This window comes from Macaca nemestrina, chromosome 3 (assembly GCF_043159975.1).
Source record: "Macaca nemestrina isolate mMacNem1 chromosome 3, mMacNem.hap1, whole genome shotgun sequence".
Taxonomy (NCBI): Eukaryota; Metazoa; Chordata; class Mammalia; order Primates; family Cercopithecidae; genus Macaca; species Macaca nemestrina.
The window spans coordinates 99,329,835-99,351,824 of NC_092127.1; the positions used below are offsets into that span (position 1 = coordinate 99,329,835).

General features: G+C 34.9%; 1 protein-coding gene across 8 annotated transcripts in view; it reads left to right on the top strand.

Moving 5' to 3' along the window:
• The window catches only part of LOC105479623 (synuclein alpha), a 112,687-nt gene that overhangs the window by 8,163 nt on the left and 82,534 nt on the right, over positions 1 to 21,990 (top strand). For 7 of the 8 annotated variants that reach the window (XM_011737686.3, XM_011737688.2, XM_011737685.3 and 4 more), the window contains 2 exons: positions 2,040 to 2,081; positions 7,501 to 7,643. In XM_011737686.3, coding sequence (XP_011735988.1) covers positions 2,040 to 2,081; positions 7,501 to 7,643 — 185 coding nt within the window. Of the gene's footprint in view, positions 1 to 2,039; positions 2,082 to 7,500; positions 7,644 to 15,432; positions 18,825 to 21,990 lie in introns of those variants that run through there. The other variant, XM_071093311.1, reaches the window with a different exon arrangement.

A 21,990-nucleotide genomic window follows, 5' to 3' on the forward strand; every position in this document is an offset into this window, starting at 1 on the left:
TCATCATTTAACCATAGGTCAAATTCTTAGATACTGCTGAGGCAGAGAAGAAAGACCGCAGACCAGCTGTTAGACATTTCTTACTACTAGTCATTTTTAAGACCACATGGGGTGCAGGGGGTGAGGATGAGAGATAGAGATTGAGATCTATTCTCTTAAATACCAGCTGTTCTCACTCTGCATAGTTTCAGCACACACAAATTCCAGTTACCACGGTTAGTTAAATGACACCAACCCCTAACAACACAATTCAAATTTCTGTTACCACAGTATACTGAAAGTAATTGCATAAAGTACAAACTTTGCTGCTAACTCTTCAGCCTTCAAATCATTACATAAATAACAGAAACCCATTATAATCAGTGACAAAACCACAGCACTTCTTTCAAAGCTTTTTGGTGATTGATCGCTTCTTCACATGTGTTATGCAGTTCATACAGACAGCAATGCCCGTAGTTGTGTAGCCACTTTGTCTTCCAGTGGTGAGCCCATGTGATGTTTCACAAAAATGCACAATCAAAAGAGGAAATTGACCAGTAAAGATGAAAGAGCAGCAAAGAAAGGAAGCGAAACATGCTGGAAGTAAAATTTGAATCAAACATAAGTTGATTTATATAGGAAGTAGCCACCCCTGAGGATGTTGTCACTGCTGCAATTCAGGAGACTCTAGATATGCAGTCAGAGGAATGTATTGAAGGTGGAGGTATCCATATAAATGAGGAAAGAGGTTGTGATAAAGAGTGAAGGTGTCCCAGAGGAAGTGATGCTGAAAAATGCACCTTATGTTAAGTACACTCTCAGTATATCATGACATTAAAGTGCAAATGGTAACATTTTGTAAACTGATCCAAACTTAAAAAGGAGTATGACAATTCTGTAAAACATAAAAATCATGCCTATTCCATAAATTATCTACAGTGTGAATTACACTGAAAAATCCAACATTAGAGAGGATATGAATAAAATTTTTAACAAGCATAATTTTAATAATACACATAATATTTATTTGTATACAAGTTTAGTAATGGTCCAGGTTTGGAAGAAATTCTGATCCTGTGTAGAAACCCTAGTTTGAATGTGCTTATAGCCTATTATTACATGTGTAATGTTAGATAAATTACTTAACTCAGATTTTTAATTTCATCAGATATTTAAAATGGGCAAAATATAACTACATTCAATGGATGTTGTGAAGATTAAATAAGATATATGTAAAGTGTTTTTTACATAATGGGTGTTCAGCACATGTTAAAGCCTACTCTCCATCCCTCTTCGCTTTTGCTTCATGGGTTGACTCATTTGTCTCTAGTGCTGTATTTTTAAAGCTTCTGGCTGGGCAGAGTGGCTCAAGCCTGTAATCCCAGCACTTTGGGAGGCCGAAGCGGGCGGATCACAAGGTCGGGAGATCGAGACCATCCTGGCTAACATGGTGAAACCCCCGTCTCTACTAAAGAAATACAAAAAAATTAGCGGGGTGTAGTGGTGGGCGCCTGTAGTCCCAGCTACTCGGGAGGCTGAGGCAGGAGAATGGCGTGAACCCGGGAGGCAGAGCTTGCAGTGAGCCGAGATCCAGCCACTGCACTCCAGCCTGGGCGACAGGGCGAGACTCCGTCTTAAAAAAAAAAAAAAAAAAAAAAAAAAAAGAAAGAGAGAGAGAGAAAAGAAAAAAGCTTCTACAGCTCTGGTTTCAAAATTATCTTCTCACCAAGCCCCAGTGTAATCTCATTCTTTTTTCTCCTCTGTAAATTCGTATGTGATGTGGGAACAAAGGGGATAAAGTTATTATTTTGTGCTAAAATCTTAATTGGAGATGACCTCCTGTTAGCTTGGCTTTCTTCTATTTATTGTGGTGGTTACTGGAGTTCCTTCTTTTAGTTTTAGGATATATATATATATATATATTTTTTTTTTTTCCTGAAGATGTAATAATCTATAGACTTCTGAAGACTGAGTTTTTAAATTAGTTGTGCTGAAAACTAGCTAATCAGCAATTTAAGGCTAGTTTGAGACTTATGTCTTGAATGTGTTCGTTTTTGTAGGCTCCAAAACCAAGGAGGGAGTGGTGCACGGTGTGGCAACAGGTAAGCTCCACTGGGCTTAGATCCAAAGACGATGAAGTATCTAGTGATTAGTGTGGCCCAGTATTCAGCATTCCGAATGACACTATAAAACAATCACTGAGCATTCTAAGAGCATATCAGTCTTATTCAAACTGAATTATTTATAGAGTATTTTTAAATAGGTAAATATCGATTATAAATAAATAAAAAATATAGTTACTTGCCAAGAATAATGATGGCTTTGAATTGATAAGCTATGTTTAATTTATAGTAATTGGGCATTCAAATATTCTGACCAAAAATGTATTGACAAACTGCTGACAAAAATACAATGTGAAATAGCCATTATTTTTTAAAAAATAGAGTAAAATTTCTGTTGATTACGATAAAATATTTTGACCTTAAGTTACATTGATTATAATATTTCTTTGATAATTCAGAGTACGTTTCAGGAAACACCCTTGGACAGTCAGTAAATTGTTTATTGTATTTATATTTGTATTGTTATGGTATAGCTATTTGTACTGATATTATTGTGCAATTATCATATTTCTGATTATATAATTCATTTGGCCTAAATTTACCAAGAATTTGAATAAGTCAATTAGGTCTACAATCAAGAAATATCAAAAATGATGAAAATGATGATAATCATCATCAGATGATGAGGAAGATGAGGATGAGAGTGCCAGAAATAGAAAAATCAAAGGGGAACCAAAATTTACAAATTAAAAGCCCATAGACTTGCTGTAATTAAGTTTCCTGTTGTAAGTACTCCACATTTCCTGGCAGGTGTGGTGAAACAAAAGATATAATCAGAAATATAATTTATATGAAAATTAAATTATAGCATTAAACACAATAGTGCCTATAAAAACAAAATGTTCCTATCAATGACTTCTAAAATGGAAAGGAGAAAAATGATATGGGAATCTTAATACAGTGCTGTGGTTAGGACTAAAAACACAGGAGTCAGTTCTTCTTGGTTCAACTTGTTACTTACTCTTTACCAGCTGTGTGGTTTTTTTTGCAAGAGTCTTCACCTCTGTATGATTTAGCTTCCTCGTCTATAAAATAATTCATTGAATTAGTGTACACAAAGCATCTGGAAAACAAAAAGCAAACAATATATATATTTATAAGTGTTACTTCTTGCTTTACAGTGAACTTTCTTGTGCAACATTTTTACAACTAGCGTAGAAAAATATTTTTTAAATGAATACTTTTGATTTAAAAATGGGAGTGTAAAAATAAAGCAGACTCCTTTGAAACTAGTTCTGTTAGAAGTTAATTATGCACCTTTAATGGGCTCTGTTGCAATCCAACAGAGAACTAGATAAGTAAATGGACTATGTTGCCTTCTAGGGACCTCCTATAAATATGGTATTGTGAAGCATTATTATAATAATAACTAGATAGCAGACAGGTGGAGACTCTACTATCTGAAGAGGGTCAGTCTAGATGAATGGTGTTCCATTTAGTAGTTGAGGAAGAACCCATGAGGTTTAGAAAGCAGAAGGCCATGTACCAAGTTTTGGAGTCAGTGGTAAAAATTTTAAAAACCCAACTACTACTGTCACCTAATGATCTAATGGAGACTGGAGATGGACTGCATTTTTTCAGTCTTCTCCAGAATGCCAAAATGTAAACACATCTCTCTCTCTCTCTCTCTCTCTCTTTCTCTCTCTCTCTCTCTCTCTCTCTGTGTGTGTGTGTGTGTGTATGAGAGAGAGAGACTGAAGTTTGTACAATTAAACAACATTTTATAAAATGTTTTCTAAAGGACAGTGGCCCACAATCCTAAGTTTCCAACATTGTACAATGTTGGGAGATTCTGCATATTTTATTTTCTCTTTGGTATATTAAGGAATCTGAGATGTCCTACAGTAAAGAAATTTGCATTACATAGTTAAAATCAAGGTTATTCAAACTTTTTGATTATTGAAACCTTTCTCCATTAGTTATTAGGGTTGAATGAAACTAGTGTTCTACAGAAAACTATGGGAAATGTTGCTAAGCAGTAACGACATGGTGATTTCAGCATGGGCAATATTTACAACCATTACACCCATGAACCACCCTGGCAGTAGTGAAGTACCAAAAATGCTGCCATAACTAGTATGGCTATGAGAAACACATTGGGATAAATCAGCTGCTATCATAATCATTCCTCTCCCACATCAGATAAATGAATTAATTTTTTGAATAGGGTTATTTAATATAAAGTTCTTAAGTCTAATTATGAGAAGAAATAAGACAATTACTTCAGTGGTTAAAGAGAGAATAATTTGCATATTTTACCTGATGTAAAATGTTTGCTATGGGTACATATTAAGTGCTAACTAATTGTTAATTGTTCTTGTTACAAGTCTTAATGCAGGGAAACAAGAAACTATTACGTAGTACCTAATATTAACTTCTAATATTAAATAAACAATTTCCCCCAAATTCATCCCATTAGATTTCTTTTCAAGGGGGCGGGGGAGAAATATAGACTTCAGTAAACTTGGGCTGGGAGCTTTCTACCTACAAAGTTCAAGGAAAACAAATTATCCTAGTTAGATAATATCAATGAAAAATCCACCAACTTAAATCCTAGCTCTTTGATCTCGGGAAATTATTTCAGTTATCAACTTAATGCATCATATATGAAAATGTATTTAATTAAACTTACTGAATGATATGTTTTTAAGGTACTTTAAAAATAAACTATGATATAAAGTTATTTATTTTTCATGCAAGTGTAGTATAAAGAAATTTCTGACACTGGAGATTTTCTGAAGGTTTTGATTCTTGTAAATTTATTACATCATAATGAACAAAACTAATTTTCAACATGTTATGATCTAAATTTCCTTAGTAAATTGCTTTAAATTTATTTTCTTTAAATCTATCATTTGTATAACAATTCAAAACTAGATATTCTTAATTTTATAATTTTGTTTAATGTCAAAGATTAGATTTTGCTATATCTATTCTAAAAGTTGGTATCACATTTCCTTTTTGGATTTTTATTTTTAACTTAGTTAAAGTCAAATATAAACCTATTACTTATATTAATGCAGATATTAGAGAGAGATACTAAATTCATTTTAGTACATTCTAAATTATTTATCTACTATAAAATAATATAAAGAAAAATAAAGTAGAATCCCTGATTTCAAAAAACTCAGTTGCTGAAAAACAGATACCATTTGCTAGACTCAAAATGTACTAATATGAGTATGTCTCTTTTCCTTTTGTTTTGTCACCGTTTGTTTGGAATGTCAGTGAGTAGAGAAATAGTGTGGAAGGCCCTCGGGGGAAAAATAGAGGTTCAAGGTCAGCAGAGACCCTACTAGAGAAACCAGTTCTACAGAAATGTTTTTAAATGTGTCAATGATTGCTACCTGTATACTCTGTTATTTTGTCATGTAACCATTTTATTTATTATTATAATAATAAAAGAGTGAAATTATAATAATGTGCAGAGTACATTTTACTGTGCAGTGTATTGCATTAAAACTAGATTAAAATTTATACATCTATAAAAGGTTATCTAGATATTATAAAATTTATGGCTGGATCTGTAAAAAATTCAAAACCTATTTTTAATCTTGCTTCAAGATTTTATAACAAGAAAATGTTCATTTGAAGCAAAATTTTCAATTCTCGTCCTTGAAAACGAAAAAAATGACAACTTGAAACACATAATTGACTATTTTTAAAGGATCAACATTTCAGAAATGTTTTAAAACATAAAATTTTCAGTACAGCTTTTCACTGGCATTTAAATCGAACTTTGAATTGTAAATAGCTCTTACTCTTAAGGAGACATCAGCCATATCCTTAGAAATGGCACGGAGTTGGTAGGTAGTTGTACAAAATTCTAGCCTAAAAGACAAGTAGGGAGCAACAATACTGTGGACCCTTTCTGGTCTTGGGCTGTGTGGCTATGTCAGGCTTCCCCACATTGCCTGAACTAAGGAGAAAGCCTCTTGTCCTTACAGGCCCCTTAGCTTCTGTGACTTACATAGTCTATTTGAAAATGAATTGCTTTGTCCACACCATTTAACTATTGGCTTCTTCAACTGGTGAGATGAAACCTATACAATAATCATGTGACTAGCACGAAAGAGCTGACATGGTGTAACTCCTCTCAGACTGAGGCTTATCTGGGGAGTACAAATCTTATCAAGAAAATGTGCCTTCATTTCCTTAGATGAGTGTCCCCATCCTCCACTCTCCTCCACTGTTCTCCTCTCTGCTTCTATGATACCAACTTTTTTTTTTTCTTTAGATTCCACATGAGTGAGATTATGTTGTGTTTGCCTTTCTGTTTCTGGCTTATTTCACTGAACAAGAAAATTTTTGACATGAAATTAAATTTCTGCCTATAAACTCAATTCAAACTATTTACACTGTCTTCTCAAAAATGTTAACTTATTGTAATAAACCTACTGAATGACCGTATCACATTTTGTTTTGTGAAAACGAATTTTAAGGGTGCTCAATAGCCTCTTCATTTTCATACTGTCCAGCTCCTTTGCTCCTATTAAAATTACTGCAAGTTAGCTTTTAAGAACCCTATGTTTCACTACCTGAAGTTCTATAAAAAGATCCAAGTTCCTTCAAAACCATTTCTTATGCTGTCATTCATACATATGTGATAATACCGTGTCTGAACACACAGATAAGAAGTATGGGCTGGGTGCGGTGGGTCATGCCTGTAGTCCCAGCACTTTGGGAGGCCGAGGCAGGTGAACCACCTGAGGTTAGGAGTTTGAGACCAGCCTGGCCAACATGGTGAAACCCTGTTTCTACTAAAAATACAAAAAAAATTAGCCAGGCATGGTTATGGGCACCTGTAATCCCAGCTACTCAGGAGACTGCGGCAGGAGAATAGCTTGAACTCAGGAGGTGGGGATTGCAGTGAGCTGAGATTGTGCCATTGCACTCCAGCCTGGGCAACAAGAGTGAAACTCTATCTCAAATGAATGAATGAATGAATGAATAAATAAATAAATACAAATATGTATTGTGTTGTTTAGAATGTGTGGTGGAAATGAACTTGCTGAGTGAGCTCAAAGGATTGGCACTGAATTGAAATAAAGAAATACTCATGTTGAGTCTGGTTCAACTATAACTGCACCTGTAAGAATTGCTTTCCTTAGTATAAAACAAATCCAAATCACTCATGGCTTTACATTCTGGATCATTAAACTTGAAGCACTTTTTAATACTGCATGACTTTAACAAAAATATCTTAGCCGAGATTCAATGTTTGGTTGAGCCACACTCACTTGGACACCTTGGTTGCTTGTTTCTTCTGACCCCTCAGTTATCTATGGCATGTGTAGATACAGGTGTATGGAAGTCGATGGCTAGTGGAAGTGGAATGATTTTAAGTCACTGTTATTCCACCACCCTTTAATCTGTTGTTGCTCTTGATTTGTACCAGTGGCTGAGAAGACCAAAGAGCAAGTGACAAATGTTGGAGGAGCGGTGGTGACGGGTGTGACAGCAGTAGCCCAGAAGACAGTGGAGGGAGCAGGGAGCATTGCAGCAGCCACTGGCTTCATCAAAAAGGACCAGTTGGGCAAGGTACGGTGTGTACACTTTGTGCTACATTTATAAGCTGGTGAGATTATGGTTCATTTTCATGTGAGACCTGGAGGCAGGAGCAGGACACTTACTGTGAGGAACAGCTACCTGACCCTCCCCTTGTGAAAATGTGCTACCTTTATATTGGTTTTGCTTGTTTCAGGCATTAACCCAGATAAATGCCATGCAAATTTTATAATTATCATGATTGTTTCAATTTCTAGAAGAAAGTTAATGAAATAAAAAATGTAGTAAAATGTCAAAGGAACAGTGACATTTCAAAAAGAATGAGGACTTTCATGTTAACTATAAGTCTTGGAATTTCTCTTCCTTGGAATAACAAATCTCTTTGTGCCTAATTTCTTAATTTCCAAAATAAAATTCTTTTACTTGATTTCTTTATAGTGACATCATCTCTTATTAAATGGCATATTTGCATATTACATAACAGTTCATTGCCAAATACATGTTTGTGGGAACTAAGAGGTTTAAAATATATACCAACCAGAGATCATAGTTTTGAGGTAGATTTTAAAATTCTGAGAAGAATTTTGACTGAATTTTTTTGACAAACATGGGGCACAAATAAGATTATACCAAAGATACTATAACTTTCATTTTAAATATGAAACTAATACGGTATGAGGTGTCAACAATGATGAAATTTTACAAATGTCACCACTACAACAGCAAAATGATTTTTGCTTTTTCCCTGTCTCCTTGCTATTTCTTGAATAAATCAAGCATACCCTTGCCCTGACACATTACTGGGGAGGCCTGCCTTAATCTATATAAAATTGGAGCCATTCTTCTCACCTCTGGTATTCTCAGTCTCCCTACTCTTTCTTTCTCCTTCCTTCCTACCTTCCTTCCTTCCTTCCTTCCTTCTTCCTTCCTTTTTCTTTCTTTCTTTTTTCCTTCCTTCCTTCCTTCCTCTCTCTTTTCCTTCCTTCCTTCCTTTCTTTCTTTCTCTTTCTTTCTTTCTTTCTTTCTTTCTTTCTTTCTTTCTTTCTTTCTTTCTTTCTTTCTTTCTTTCTTTCTTTCTTTCTTTCTCTTTCTTCCTTCCTTCCTTCCTTCCTCTTTCTCTTTCCCTTCCTTCCTTCTTTCCTTCCTTCCTTCCTTCCTTTCTTCCTTCCTTCCTTCCTTCCTTCCTTCCTTCCTTCCTTCCTTCCTTCCTTCCTTCCTTCCTTCCTTTGTGTTTCTTTCTTTGCCAAAGTGTTCTTCACCTTTAAATATAATAAATAATTTGCTTACTTTAATGTATTTTTTAAATTTTATTTCTCCCTTCTATTATGTAGGCACCATGAGAGTGAAATATATTTATTTTGTTCACTGATATTTCACAAGTGTCTGGGAGAGTTTCCAACTTAGAGTAGACAATTAGCATATGTTTATTAAGAAGGGAAGAAAGGAAGGAAATAAGTGAGTAAGCAGAACAACTTTTATTTATGGGTCTTTTATAATCATATCCTTAGTATAAGAACAGTGCTATTCAGCTATCCAAAAGTTAAAATCAAAATGATTTTGGATGAATGTCTTCAAAATTGTGAGAAAGAAGTTTTATTTGCTGGCAAACTATTCTGGGTTGTTTCCACTTCATGTAATCCTAAGTAGCAGCCTTACCTTGATAGCCCATTAAAACACTGATAATAAAAAGGCAGAACAAAAATATCTGTGATATATTTAGATTTACTACATGAAGTTACATGTCTAGTGTCTGGTGCAATGGATGTAATTATGGCAAATCCTGACTGGGCTTCTAGTGAAGTTCTTCAGCTGATGCTTGAATGCATGGTTGGTCATGGTGATACCCCTTTGTACAAAATATGCTTTTCAAATAATCTTATTAGGGGTAATAATTATATTAATTCCTGGTTTCCACCTAAAATTATAATTCTATTTATAGCTTTGTAAGATTTCACAAGTTAAGAGGGACCTCAGATTAAAATAGTACACAGGCAATTAACCAGTTTTGTGTCTCAGACCCTTTTCACAATCTAATAGAAGCTATGGACCCTCTTAGCTTCAGAAAAATGTGTCCTCACATACACACATCAAAGGGCTTAATGGGAAGTCCACTGACAGACCCTCTGTTCAGATCAATCTTCTGATTGTACAGATGAGGAAACTGAAATCAACAGAGGAAGTGGGTAGTCCAAGATTGTACAGTCATTTGGAATAGACTGGACACCAATAGTACTTTTCCAGCCACTATATCACTTCCCCAAGCATTTCCTCAAAACTTACCTTCCTTTGGGTCTTTATACATTCAGTTATGGACAACTAGATTTAACTAGAGAATTTTATTGCTTCAGAATATTAAGCAACAGGGAAACATGTACCATCCTTTCTTTATTCACCTGCATTTAACGCATACAATATAAATTGCAAATGAAGCATGAAAGTGCTTAATCTTTTACAAAACTGGGTTTGCTTTCCACCCATCTAAAAATACTGCTATTTATTTTAATATTTAAAGCAGAAATCTAAATGATGTGACAAAATTAATCATTTGGAGATATTTCCCTTATAGATACTAGAGTATCTTATTGATTTCTAATATGAAAATGAAGTCATAAAACCTAGAAATTGCAGCATAGTTGTGGAAATAAACATTGGACTGAGAGTGAAAATGGCTAGTCTTCATCTCTGCTCATACACCACCTGACTGGATAACCTTTTGCAGATCTCCTAAAAGTCTTTCTCATATAATGAGGAAGCTCTACTAGAAAATTGTTGAAGTCTAATTTAGCAATAAAGTTCTGAGTTTCTAAAATAATTCAGAGAGTACTCTAATAAACGTCTGCAATTGTGGCCACATCTATGGAATGCTAAAAAATCTGGATAGTTTCAATGAAAGTATTTAATTTGTTCATTATGATATTTGAAATAATTTATTTCATTTTTTAAACTCTGATCAAAATGACCCTGGCAACTAGAAATAAGCAAAATCTTTTTGCTTGAAATGCTTATTAATGACCACATTGAGACACTCATTCATCATTCAAGAAAGAATGTTTACTCACACTGTGCCAGAAACTTGGAGGAAGAGGGATGTGACAATTAGGGATACCAGATGTCTAGCTTGTAGAAGTGGATTAATGGCCGTACTTTAAGATCAGGAACACTGAAAGGGAGTAATGGCACCGGTTTTAACCTTTCATGCCCTTTGAGGGTATTTGGCCCATCACCCTCTAGTTGATGAGGGGGAAATTTTCCTCTCCCTTCACAAATATGGGGAAATTAAATTACGTAATTCTGAACAACCAATAAATCAAGAGTAAATCAAAGAAGATACCTGTTTTGTGAATTTGATCATGTGAATATAGCTGCCCTTATTAATAATTTCTGAGTATAAGACTAGTTAAAGGACAAATGAGTTATCTTGAATTATAAGAATTTGTTTTACAGAACAATATTAACTCTTGTGTTTAGAATTAGAATTAGAATAGAATTAGAATTAGAATAATAGATCTTTTGATCTATATTTTACTCATGTACACATAAGAAGTTATCAGTCATATAATTCATTTCTTGAAGTTCATACCTTTTATTGGCAGAGTAAAAACAGGTTAAAAGTGCACTGGCAGAAATTTTAAGTGCAAAGCAACAGTGATGTTATATAGAGAAAATTTATATTTCCTACTTCTATTGAGGAAGAAACATCTGCTTGTTCTAAGAATATTGTACAAAGAAAGTGACTTGGATCAGCATTATTCTGTGGTGCTACTATGTGTGCAGTGTGGAGCTAGCCACCAGAACACTTGGTCTATCCCAGCTCCTCAACAGTGTCTTGCATGTGGCTGGTGCTCAAATAAATCCTTGCTGAACTAATGAGCATTTCTTTCATGCCACATGGAATGCTCTAAAAGAGTTGGGTCCTGAAGTTTTTATATTTTTATAATTTTCTGGAGTTTTAGAGAGCAAAAGTCCTAAATAAACTGTGAAGCCACTGCCTGACAAATAATACAGCAGTCAGCTTCATTATCGTATCCCATTTAGACACTGACTTATCTACATGATGATTAGTAGTTTTCATGCAAGAAATAAGCTTGAAATATCTGTTGCCTCAGGTACTGAAAACATCCAGGTTCAGCAATGTTATTTATTGTTGTTCAAAATCAGAATGAAGTTCCTAAACAATGCCATTTTGGAAAAATTGGATCAATAGATTATAAACAGTTTTTTAAAAATCTGGATTCAAATGGATTAACGTGTGTATATTCTGTAATAATCCTGACTTAATTCATAAAAGGATAGCTAGCCAGTTGTGTGGTAGATGAATAAAACAAAAGCAGGATTTAAAATGTCAGATTTGACATCATGAACTATAATATCTAAGCATTCTTTTACTCACTTCCTTTGAACTTACTACAGCTGTCATGTTGGACTTCATGCAAATTTATTTTTAAATGCTTGAGTGTTATGGACCCTCTGATTAAATGATTAATCAGATGATGTATGCTGCCATCAGCTGAATCATTTAATGCTGATTTCACAAGCAAGCACAGGTCACAGGCAACCTGTCAGATTTCTTTGAAGAAGCATACACAGGTCATAGGCACAATCTTAAAATAATTTTATAACAAGGTAGTAATAAAAGATGTCAGGACTGGAGAAATATTTTAATTTATAGTACACTTTCCCCTTAAGTGTCTAATAATGATTAATATAATGCATTGCCTCAAATAATTAGGAGTTTGATTCTTGTCCTTGTGCTTGACTTCAGAAGATAACCAGATGACTGTTAGATATATTTAGACCTAAATTAAAAGCTTTGAGGCACAGTGAATTGCTTGATTTGTATTTGTGTTTGGAGTGGCATATACTATTACTGGCACTATAATCTTAGATTAAAGCATAGTGTGATTATTAAAGAAAAATTTTAGATTTATTTGTTTCTAAAGATATGTAACAGTGACATTTTGTAATGTGGTATGTAAAAGTTGTTATCTTTTTACTCATATGAGAGTCCACTAATGGTACATAAACTGTCCCCACTTAGAAACACAATTACTATGGACTTTCTTTGTATCTGACAAAATTTCACTGGGTTCAAGATGGATGAATAACGAATTATAATGACCCTTAATGCTGTAAGGTTCTAGGTGGGAAAGTAGTCTGTAATTATGTATAAATTTATAAGGAAAACAGGCTTACTGCTATGTTTTCATTAAAAATCATTAACTGAGTACTTAATACGTGCCAGACTCTCAGCTAGGCACCATGAGGAATACAAAACTGAGTAACACATAAGAAATGGGCAGTTCAGGCCGGGAGACTGACATATTTACCCTTGGAAAAAAGGAGCAGCTGTGGTCTCTGAGAACAATATGGTTTGTAACAAGTATACATCCATCATGAAAAAAAGGAGATTTATCTTAGAAATGAGAGAGGTTGATGCTGTCAATAAATATGATACATTAAATTGTGTCTTTGTCAGTAGACTGATATTACCTCACACATACACGCAGATAGTAGCCATGATATTTTAGCTGTTTAGATGTAGAGACAAATACTTCCACCCACATCTTAGAATCAGTGGTTAATAGTCTGTAAGCATTACAACCGCACAACATATACATGACTATACATAGAATTTTAATATTCAAAGAACTGATTGTGATTATAGTTTTGTTTGTCAAAGAAATGTATTATAGGATGAGTGGGATAGAACTGCATCACGGTACACCAACAAATAGGTGTAAATCATTTTCGTGCACTTCCCTTGTTCCTTCATAAATGTTTAACATAGCTTAAAATTCTGTGAACTGCAATGTGAGAGCAACGACCACACTTTTATGAACCCATTTTTACTGTGCATGTGCTAACGTCTGTTGGTAGTATTCCTTCACTTGCAAAGATGGCGTGATAATTTTGCTGGTTTCATTAATGAGATACTATTAAACATAGGATGACTTCAAACTTAGGTGTATTTTAAAATTATTTTTAATTGTATATGTTTTAAGTTGTACAGCATGATGTTTTGAGATACTTATCTTTATATATATATACACACACATACATATATATACACATATGTATATAAAAGTGATTCCTACATTGAAGCAAATTAACATACCCATCATCATATGGTTACCTTTCTTTTTTTTACGAGCAGTACCTAAAATCTACTTTCATGAAAAATTTCCAGTATGCACTGCAATATTATTAACAATAATCTTCGTGTTGTACATTAGATCTTTAGACTTACTCATCTTACATGACTTAGGTTTGTTTTTACCTCTATTACCATCTGAGCCATATTTCCACTTTGTAATTTGATAATAAACTTGGAAAAATAGCATTTATATTTTTAGGTGACAAGCATAAATAGGATAAGATGTGTTTATATATTATTCAGTATGTCTTGTCTCCAACTACAATGATAAACAACCAGTTTGTTCCTAAAAAGTAAGAAATAATTTGACTTTTCTGCCCCTTCACGCATAGGCTGTTAGTTTTTAAGTTTCAGGGAGACATTAATAATGCTATTTGCTTTATCAAGAGGAAATTGTCAAAAGAGGTCTTATGGTTCTCAAACTATTCAAAGTATTTAAAAATTAGGACAAAATATATTTACTTGATATTCAAGGCTACAGAAATACGGTAAATGAGATGCCAATTGTGTTTTTCATGCAAATATATAATTATGCATACAAGAGTTAGATGATACATCTCATCAATTTGATTGTTCTTCTACAAGGAGAAAATGAACAATTTGTCAACTCATATATGAAGTACTTTTTATAAGAAACTGTATTAAAACTTTTTCCAACATTTGGATTTTTAAATTGCAATTTAAATATCCCCCTCTACCAGGTGATTCTGGAATCACTAAGCAGTTACTTGTGAAAATTCCAAAGTAGCATTTAATTCTTATTAATGCCATAGTGAATACTAATGCAAAGAATACTGAGCCAGAAACTATGTTTGTTGAATAAATAGATTATTTATTTAACAAGTAAATGAAAAAATGGAAAGAAAGAATGAATATATATTTTATCTTCCTGCTTAGATGTGGGACTGTCCTACTTTTCTCTTGTGTTCACAACAACAATATGATGAATCTAATTGGAATTCAGTTCATAGGAATGAATTCAGTTACATTGTGGATTGTGATGAATAATGTACACTTTTAATTTAATGAAATCAAATAGATTTTAACCGTCTATGCTTACAATGGAGTGACATAAGTCTGATAATCCTTAATATTAAGTCGTCTCCAATTCACATGTGTACATACTTTTTTTCTATTTGGTTATTGGGAATCCTCGAAATCGAAAAATTGAAAATAGCCCTTTCAGTGTATGTTACAGTATTCATGCCACACAGATTTTCTGAGGTTGTACATACAGCTTTGCCTTGAGGCTCCAATTTTTGCTCAGTGGATTGAGTATGTATTATTTGTTATTGCTAAGGGAAATGGGAAGAGGCATGTGCTTCCTAATTATGTCACATAGCTTTGGGATTAATGTAATTGTCCTACAAAGCATAGATAGATAGAAATGCTTCATCCTTAATTTCTAATATTATGACACGTCTAAAGTAGGCACCTTTAAAAGATAATCTCCACTACATACTAATGACTGCTTATAGTGGCAATTCATCTTTCACGGTAGTCCTACAAAGATATACTAACATTTATGAGTTTGAAACAAAGGCAATTCACAAGTGTTCTACTAGAGATGGTCTATATCTGCTGTTTGATCCCACATGATGGCCAGCTGGCCCTCCTGTGCATGCGGGCTTCTGGTTTAACTGCACCGTTTTGTTTGGTCATATACAGGGAAAACATGGCTTGGTGTGGAGGACATGGGCTCGAATTCAGGGAACAGAGAGTTGGTCTTGTCTCTCTCACTCTACTGGATGATATCATCTTCCCTCTCTGAGCATGAGTTTTCTTATCTGTGAAATAAAAATGTTGAATTAAATGAGTTCAAAATGCTTTCAGTGTATAATAGCTTGAATCTTAAGACAATGTATTCAATTATGCATTGCCAGACCCCTGGCAAATCATTTAACCTTTCTAAACCATAGCTACTCATCTGTAACTGGCCAGTCAACTGCCCAGGGTTGGAGTGTGAATGAAATAAAATAATGCAGACAAAAGATTTAAAAATAGTGTAGTGCATTATACAGTTATAATATGTTGCTAAGAACTTATATTTTCTCTAAGAAATGTGTTGATATATGATCATAGAAAATCTTTTCCATATTCTTTGAAGATATTAAGTAAGTAAATTGTATAACACAAAGAGGGAAAAGCATCACTGAACATGTCGTTTTATTTAGCTAAATAAAATGTAATCACCATTAGTTTTCCTCTGATTTCCCCAAAGTCATGTGGTTCCATTGAGTATTATGCACATGGTATAATTAGAATGGGTTCTCTGCTCAAATAATTTTGGGAAACATTGAAATGAACAAAGTTTAAAAGTATATCTGTTAAGCTGAAGCAAATCTCTGAGTCCTTAATGTTGTATGTAAGAGGAATAGTTACCATCTTTCCTAATGCCTCTTTGATACCAACCCCATGGAGAATAGTTCTAGGTGTTTAGTAGAACACAGATTTAGGGTGCCACAGGTTAATTGGAACTGGCCCCTGCAATCTTTTACTCTTTTTCTTAATAATGGCTGATTTTAGGTCCTAGATGGAAGACATTTAGAGAGATTATCAGGACTCGGCATCCTGTATCAGAATCCATTCTTTTATAGTCATTTTCTATTACATTTCTTGGGACAACACCAAAGAAATGACCATCTTCATTCACATAACGCTTTGTACCAAATGCTGACAAAGATCCTTGGTGACCTGTAAGGGGACAGGTCTAAGTAGATTGCAGCTGTGAAATTGGCTGATGAATTATCTCAGCCCCTTTTACTCGCATCCAAAGGCAGGACGGTCCATTAAGGGAAGGAGGGCAGAGAGTTTTTCCTTGAGCTAATTTCCTGTGCCAGAACTTTTTAGAATGGAAGCATTTCCAGAGGAGAAACAACCCCAAGCACAGTTCAAAGCCCCCTCCTGCCAAGTTCATTTGAAAGTGGGATGGTTTATCTGCAAAGGAGGAAAGGATGAAGGATAGGCATGGGAATATCCTTACCCTTCAGAGAGTCCGGTTTTCATCCTGCATTTGTACTGCACAGCCACGAATGTCTTGGGGTGAATCTACAATATGATATACCATACGGTCTAAAAGTGCCTGGCTGATCCTCTCTGATAACTTCAGGGGTCTAAAAGGGATAACATGCTCTCCTGTCACTCACCAACTCTGTCCACAATATTTCACCCAGCCTGCCACTGCCTTCACTTCCATCCAAGGCCTAATCTGAGCCATGGGAAACTTAAGAACCCCTACCACAACTGCCTGAACTCTCGGGAACCAGGGTGTATGGGGGTGACGGGAAGTGGGCATACATTCTCCAACTTGGTATGTCAGCCCCCGCGTCTGCATGAGTGTTTGCTCACACTCTGACTGCAGGCCTTGCTCCTCAGGCTGCATCCCACCAGGGAGTAAGACCCAAGTCCTTCCTGCTTTCAGACAACACCAAGTCTCACGAGGCCCCAGTTGCCTCCAGAGAGGAAGGACCGGAGAAGACAAATTCTAATGTTCCACTAATACTTTCCTTCTTATTACCTTCCTTGAAAACCCCTTCTCCCTCTTTCTTTTTATACTTTGCTAATGAAGAGATAATGAAAGGGTCTGGCACTTGGAATTTAGAATAGATACATAGTTTTTAACCTGCAGATGTATTCAACAATAACCCTTGCATCTTCTACTAAGACGTGGGCTAGGAAGGGACAAGCCAATTCCCAGGGTCACAGTGCCTCAGTTGATGTTTCATATTTTCGGCAACTTTATGTTAGAGATGTCCATCAATCAGCAACAATATGGTCAGAGAATAAACTAATAAAGGTCATTTTTGAGGACATGTTGGAAGTCTATTAAAAGCATTGAAATTATGCATGCTCTGACCAAACAGTTTCATGTCTAAGAATTTAAATGATCATAAGTTTAAATATGAAGACATTTATCACAGAATTAATTATAATACAAAGTTGAAAAAAAGTGCTAAAAGTTTGACAATAGGGACCTCATTAAATGCATTGTGGTTGATCAATACAGTGGTTTGCTGAACAGCCATTAAAATGTTGTAGAATAGTTATTAATGGTGTGGAAGGATGCTATTGTTGCAGTATGTGAAAAGAACAAATTACAAAGCAGTTTGTACAGTATAACATTTTTGTTTTTAAAAACCTGTATGCTGTGTATGTATGTATAAAGACCTGGAGTAAATGCACCACATACTCAATTTTTCTCAGTGAAGCCCATTTTGCATTTTGGGCTGGGTAATTCTTTGCTGTGGAGAGCTCTCATTCACCGTAGGATGTTTACAAGCCCTGGACCTTACCTCTTTAATGTCAGTAGACTGCCTCAGCATGGCAACAAGCACAAAATTGTCTCTTATATTGTCCTTAAGGAAATTTAGCAACTGAATAACTATTTCTGTGTCCTAGATTACAGTCTGGATTATTGTGTTCCTTTCTTATTTTTATTTTATCCAATTCTCTTTAATAAGCATGTACTGGATTCATTAAAAAAAGCATCATAAATGGTAATTATAATATTCTGCACTGGTTAAAACTTATGTAACTAAGTATTCTTCTGCTTTAGCCACAATTGTAATTTATGCTACTTTTCCTTCTTAAGTTCCCAGTTCCCACGTGCATTCATTCAACGAATTTGAAGGTCATTTTAGCTTGATAGACTCTTAAAAGTTAGAGTTATCATTTCTGCTATTTATTCTTTCAATTACCCATTTGTCCACCCATCCATCTGATCCATTTTGTTGATGCATGCTGTGTATAAAATATGACACCGGCCTGGCGCGGTGGCTCATGCCCGTAATCCCAGCACTTTGGGAGGCCGAGGCAGGTGGATCACCTGAGGTCAGGAGTTTGAGACCAGCCTGGTCAACATGGAAAAACACTGTCTCTACTAAAAATACAAAAATTAGCCAGGTGTGGTGGCAAATGCCTGTAATCCCAGCTACTCAGGACACTGAACCAGGAGAATCGCTTGATCCTGGAAGGCAGAGGTTGCAGTGAGCTGAGATCATGCCAATACACTCCAGCCTGGGTGACAGAGCGAGACTCCATCTCAAAAAAAAAAAATACTATGCCAAGCATCATCAAAAATATAGTGATATTTAAGACCTATTTGTTGTGCTTTAGGCATTGACATCTAGCTGTCAATCATGAATATGTGCCAGAATCTATCTATTAATATTATGGACCATGCTTGAAGACTTGTTCCCCAATCTTTTTCTCTTTCCATTAAGTTTGAAGTAAGGTTTTCTGAGTGAAGTATCATAGTACCTATAGTCTCATTATTTTTCAAAAAATTCTGGTTATAGTACACTTCTTTCCTTTATCCCCTTTATTCCCAACTATCAAACCATTTTGGATATCCAGTATTGGTATCCAGTATTACTAAATAGCAAAACAGAGAATTATTAACAAAAAAATTTGTAGGAGTAATTGGTGTATGGTATCTAGTATTATTAGACAGTAAATCAGAAAATTATTAACAAAAATTTTAGACGAATAATGGGCTGTATTGCCCAAGTGAATTGAATGATTTAGTTGCTCTTTCATTTTCAGCAAGTACAGCTGATCATTTGAGGCCTTACTCCTTGTTTGACTTTGCAAATTCTTACTGTTATAAATCTTTTGGGCTCTGAGAAAGCTGTTGTCTTAATCTGTTTGTGCTGCTATAACACAATACATGAGAGTGGGTAATTTACAAACAACAGAAATTTATTTCTCGTAGATCTGGAGGCTGGAAACTCCAAGATCAAGGCATTTGTCATCAGGTTCAGTGTCTGGCGAGGGCCAGTTCTCTACTCCCAAGACGGTGTCTTGTTACTGTATCCTCCAGAGGGTCAAATGCTGTGTTCTCACATGGTGAAGAGATAGAAAGGGCAATCTCACTCCCTTACGGCCTTTTATAATGTTACCAATTCCACTAATCAGGGCTCTGCCCCATGACTTTATTGCCGCTGCAAGGCCCCACCACTTAATACTGTCACGTTGGTGATGACGATTTATCACATGAATTTTGACCATAGTAGTTGTCATGCTTTCATTTTCATTTAGCCTTAAAACTTTGCCTTTCTCTTTTTAATGTACTTTATCCACACACAGTATTCCAAAATCTCTAAGCTTACAAATAACTTTTTAATACTTTTGTTAACCTGTCTGACAATACACAGGAAAAAATAAAAGTGCAGTTTTTGATACGCTTTTTAACTGCCAGTTTACTTCCACTGTCGTTAGAGAACCCCATCCACAGTGCAGGGGTTTATTTTGGGTATGAACAAAGACCTTATATATAGTTTGGGTCATTTTTATTCATTAGTGCTTCCCTTATAATCTCTGAATATCATCTTATTAGTAAATACTACTATTCTTAATAGTAACTAGCATGGCTGATCATCCCAAATACCTAGGTTCACATTTTAAAATAAGTTATATTTTTGGACTTAACAGTTTATTGAAAGGTAACAAGGATTGAGTCATAGTTGTATGTTTTTGGAAGTAGAATGCAACTGTAAATAGAAATTGGTTGTTCGGATTCCCACTGTATATAAAAAATGAAGGCTTTAGGAGAAAATCTTCCCAAAGTACCCATTTTTCATGTGATAAATATCCTGAAACTATTTGAGAAAAAAATGTGTATTTATTACATCTAACAAATATTTTTGTTTATTCTTCATGGAGAGAATGAAATTTCTTCTCTTCTTTACACATTTCTTTTTCTTATTAGAAACTAATTGGTGCCTTTATAAAAACAAACTGCAAAGCACTAACGTGTATATATAAGCGTGTATGTGGAGTGGAGGGTATGTTCAGGGTATGGTGTGTGTGTGTGTGTGTGTGTGTAATGAAATATATGGTAGTGTTTTTTAAGAAATCTGCTTAGTCTTCTCATAGTTCATTCATTTTACAAATGCATCTACATTGATCTCTATCTTTGGAATCCGTAATATGGTTTTTGGCAATACTTCCTTTAATATAGTGTGTTGGAAATCTGGACATTTCTAGCCAGATTAGTTATACAAAGTTAGGCAGTGGTTTTGCACTTTCTATAGAATCAAGGCCCAAGACCTACTCTTGTTACTCAGGGCCTTGTTTTATCTGGCCTTTCTTTTCAGCCATATATCTCTCAAATACTTAACAAAACTCTTCATTCTAGGTAGACAAGTATCTTCAAAATACTTCCCAATTATCTAATAAAATACACATTTTTAACTTTCTTCCCACTAAGAAGGCTTTTATGTCTTCTCTCTGAATTTTATCCATGCAAAAAAGTCCAGCCCAAGCCTCCAGAACTCCAAAAAGTTATCCCTAACTGCCAAAACACAGTAATTTCACTATTTGAAATTTCACTTTGGTCTTATAGCATTTGCAGATATGCCATACATATCCTTGATTCTTTTCCTTTCATACCTTTTATATCTAACCCTTAAGCTAATAATTTTACCTAAACTATAATTCAAAATATATCCCCAGTCTTACCATGTTTCCCTTCTCTGCTGTTACCACCCTAAGCCAGCCTTCATCATTTCTCACCTGGACTCCTTCCCTAGACTTTAAACTGATCTACCTGCTTCCATTTAGACACTGAACGTAGTCCATTCTTGAGCAGTCAGAATAATTATTTTAAGAGAGAAACCAGACCACATCTCCCCTGCTCCCAACCATCCAGTGACCTCTTATCATACATAGAATGAAATGCAAATCTTTACTGTGATTTAAAGGCCCTACATTATCTGGCCCTCAGTAACTTCTTATTTCCTATCCCTTTTCTCCTTGTATACCACCCTCCAACTACACTCTAACTACACTGCCTTTTTCCCTGTTCTTCAGACATGCCAACCATATTTTCACTGCTCAGTTAACACGTAGAAAATGAATTATTGGTTAAATGTAGACTGTTTCCTTCTGAAAGCAAAGATAAATGACATTGTCTTCAAAAATAACTAACTGCCCAGAATTACTGATTTTAATTTTAAAAACACAAACTGCAAGAATATGTTAAACAGTAAGGAAACAATTCACTACTTCAGAATTCCATATGATTTCACTGCATGTTAGTAATTTAGTATATTATAGAATATGAAGGTATTCTAATGAACTTAACTCTATGCTGTATACTTATCATGATAGCTCATTTTCTCATATGTTTATAACAACTCTATTTGTTGTACATGGATACATGGGAAATAAATTAATTTTCTCCTTAAGAACAAAGCAACCCTTTCACTCATGAGATAAATCTTG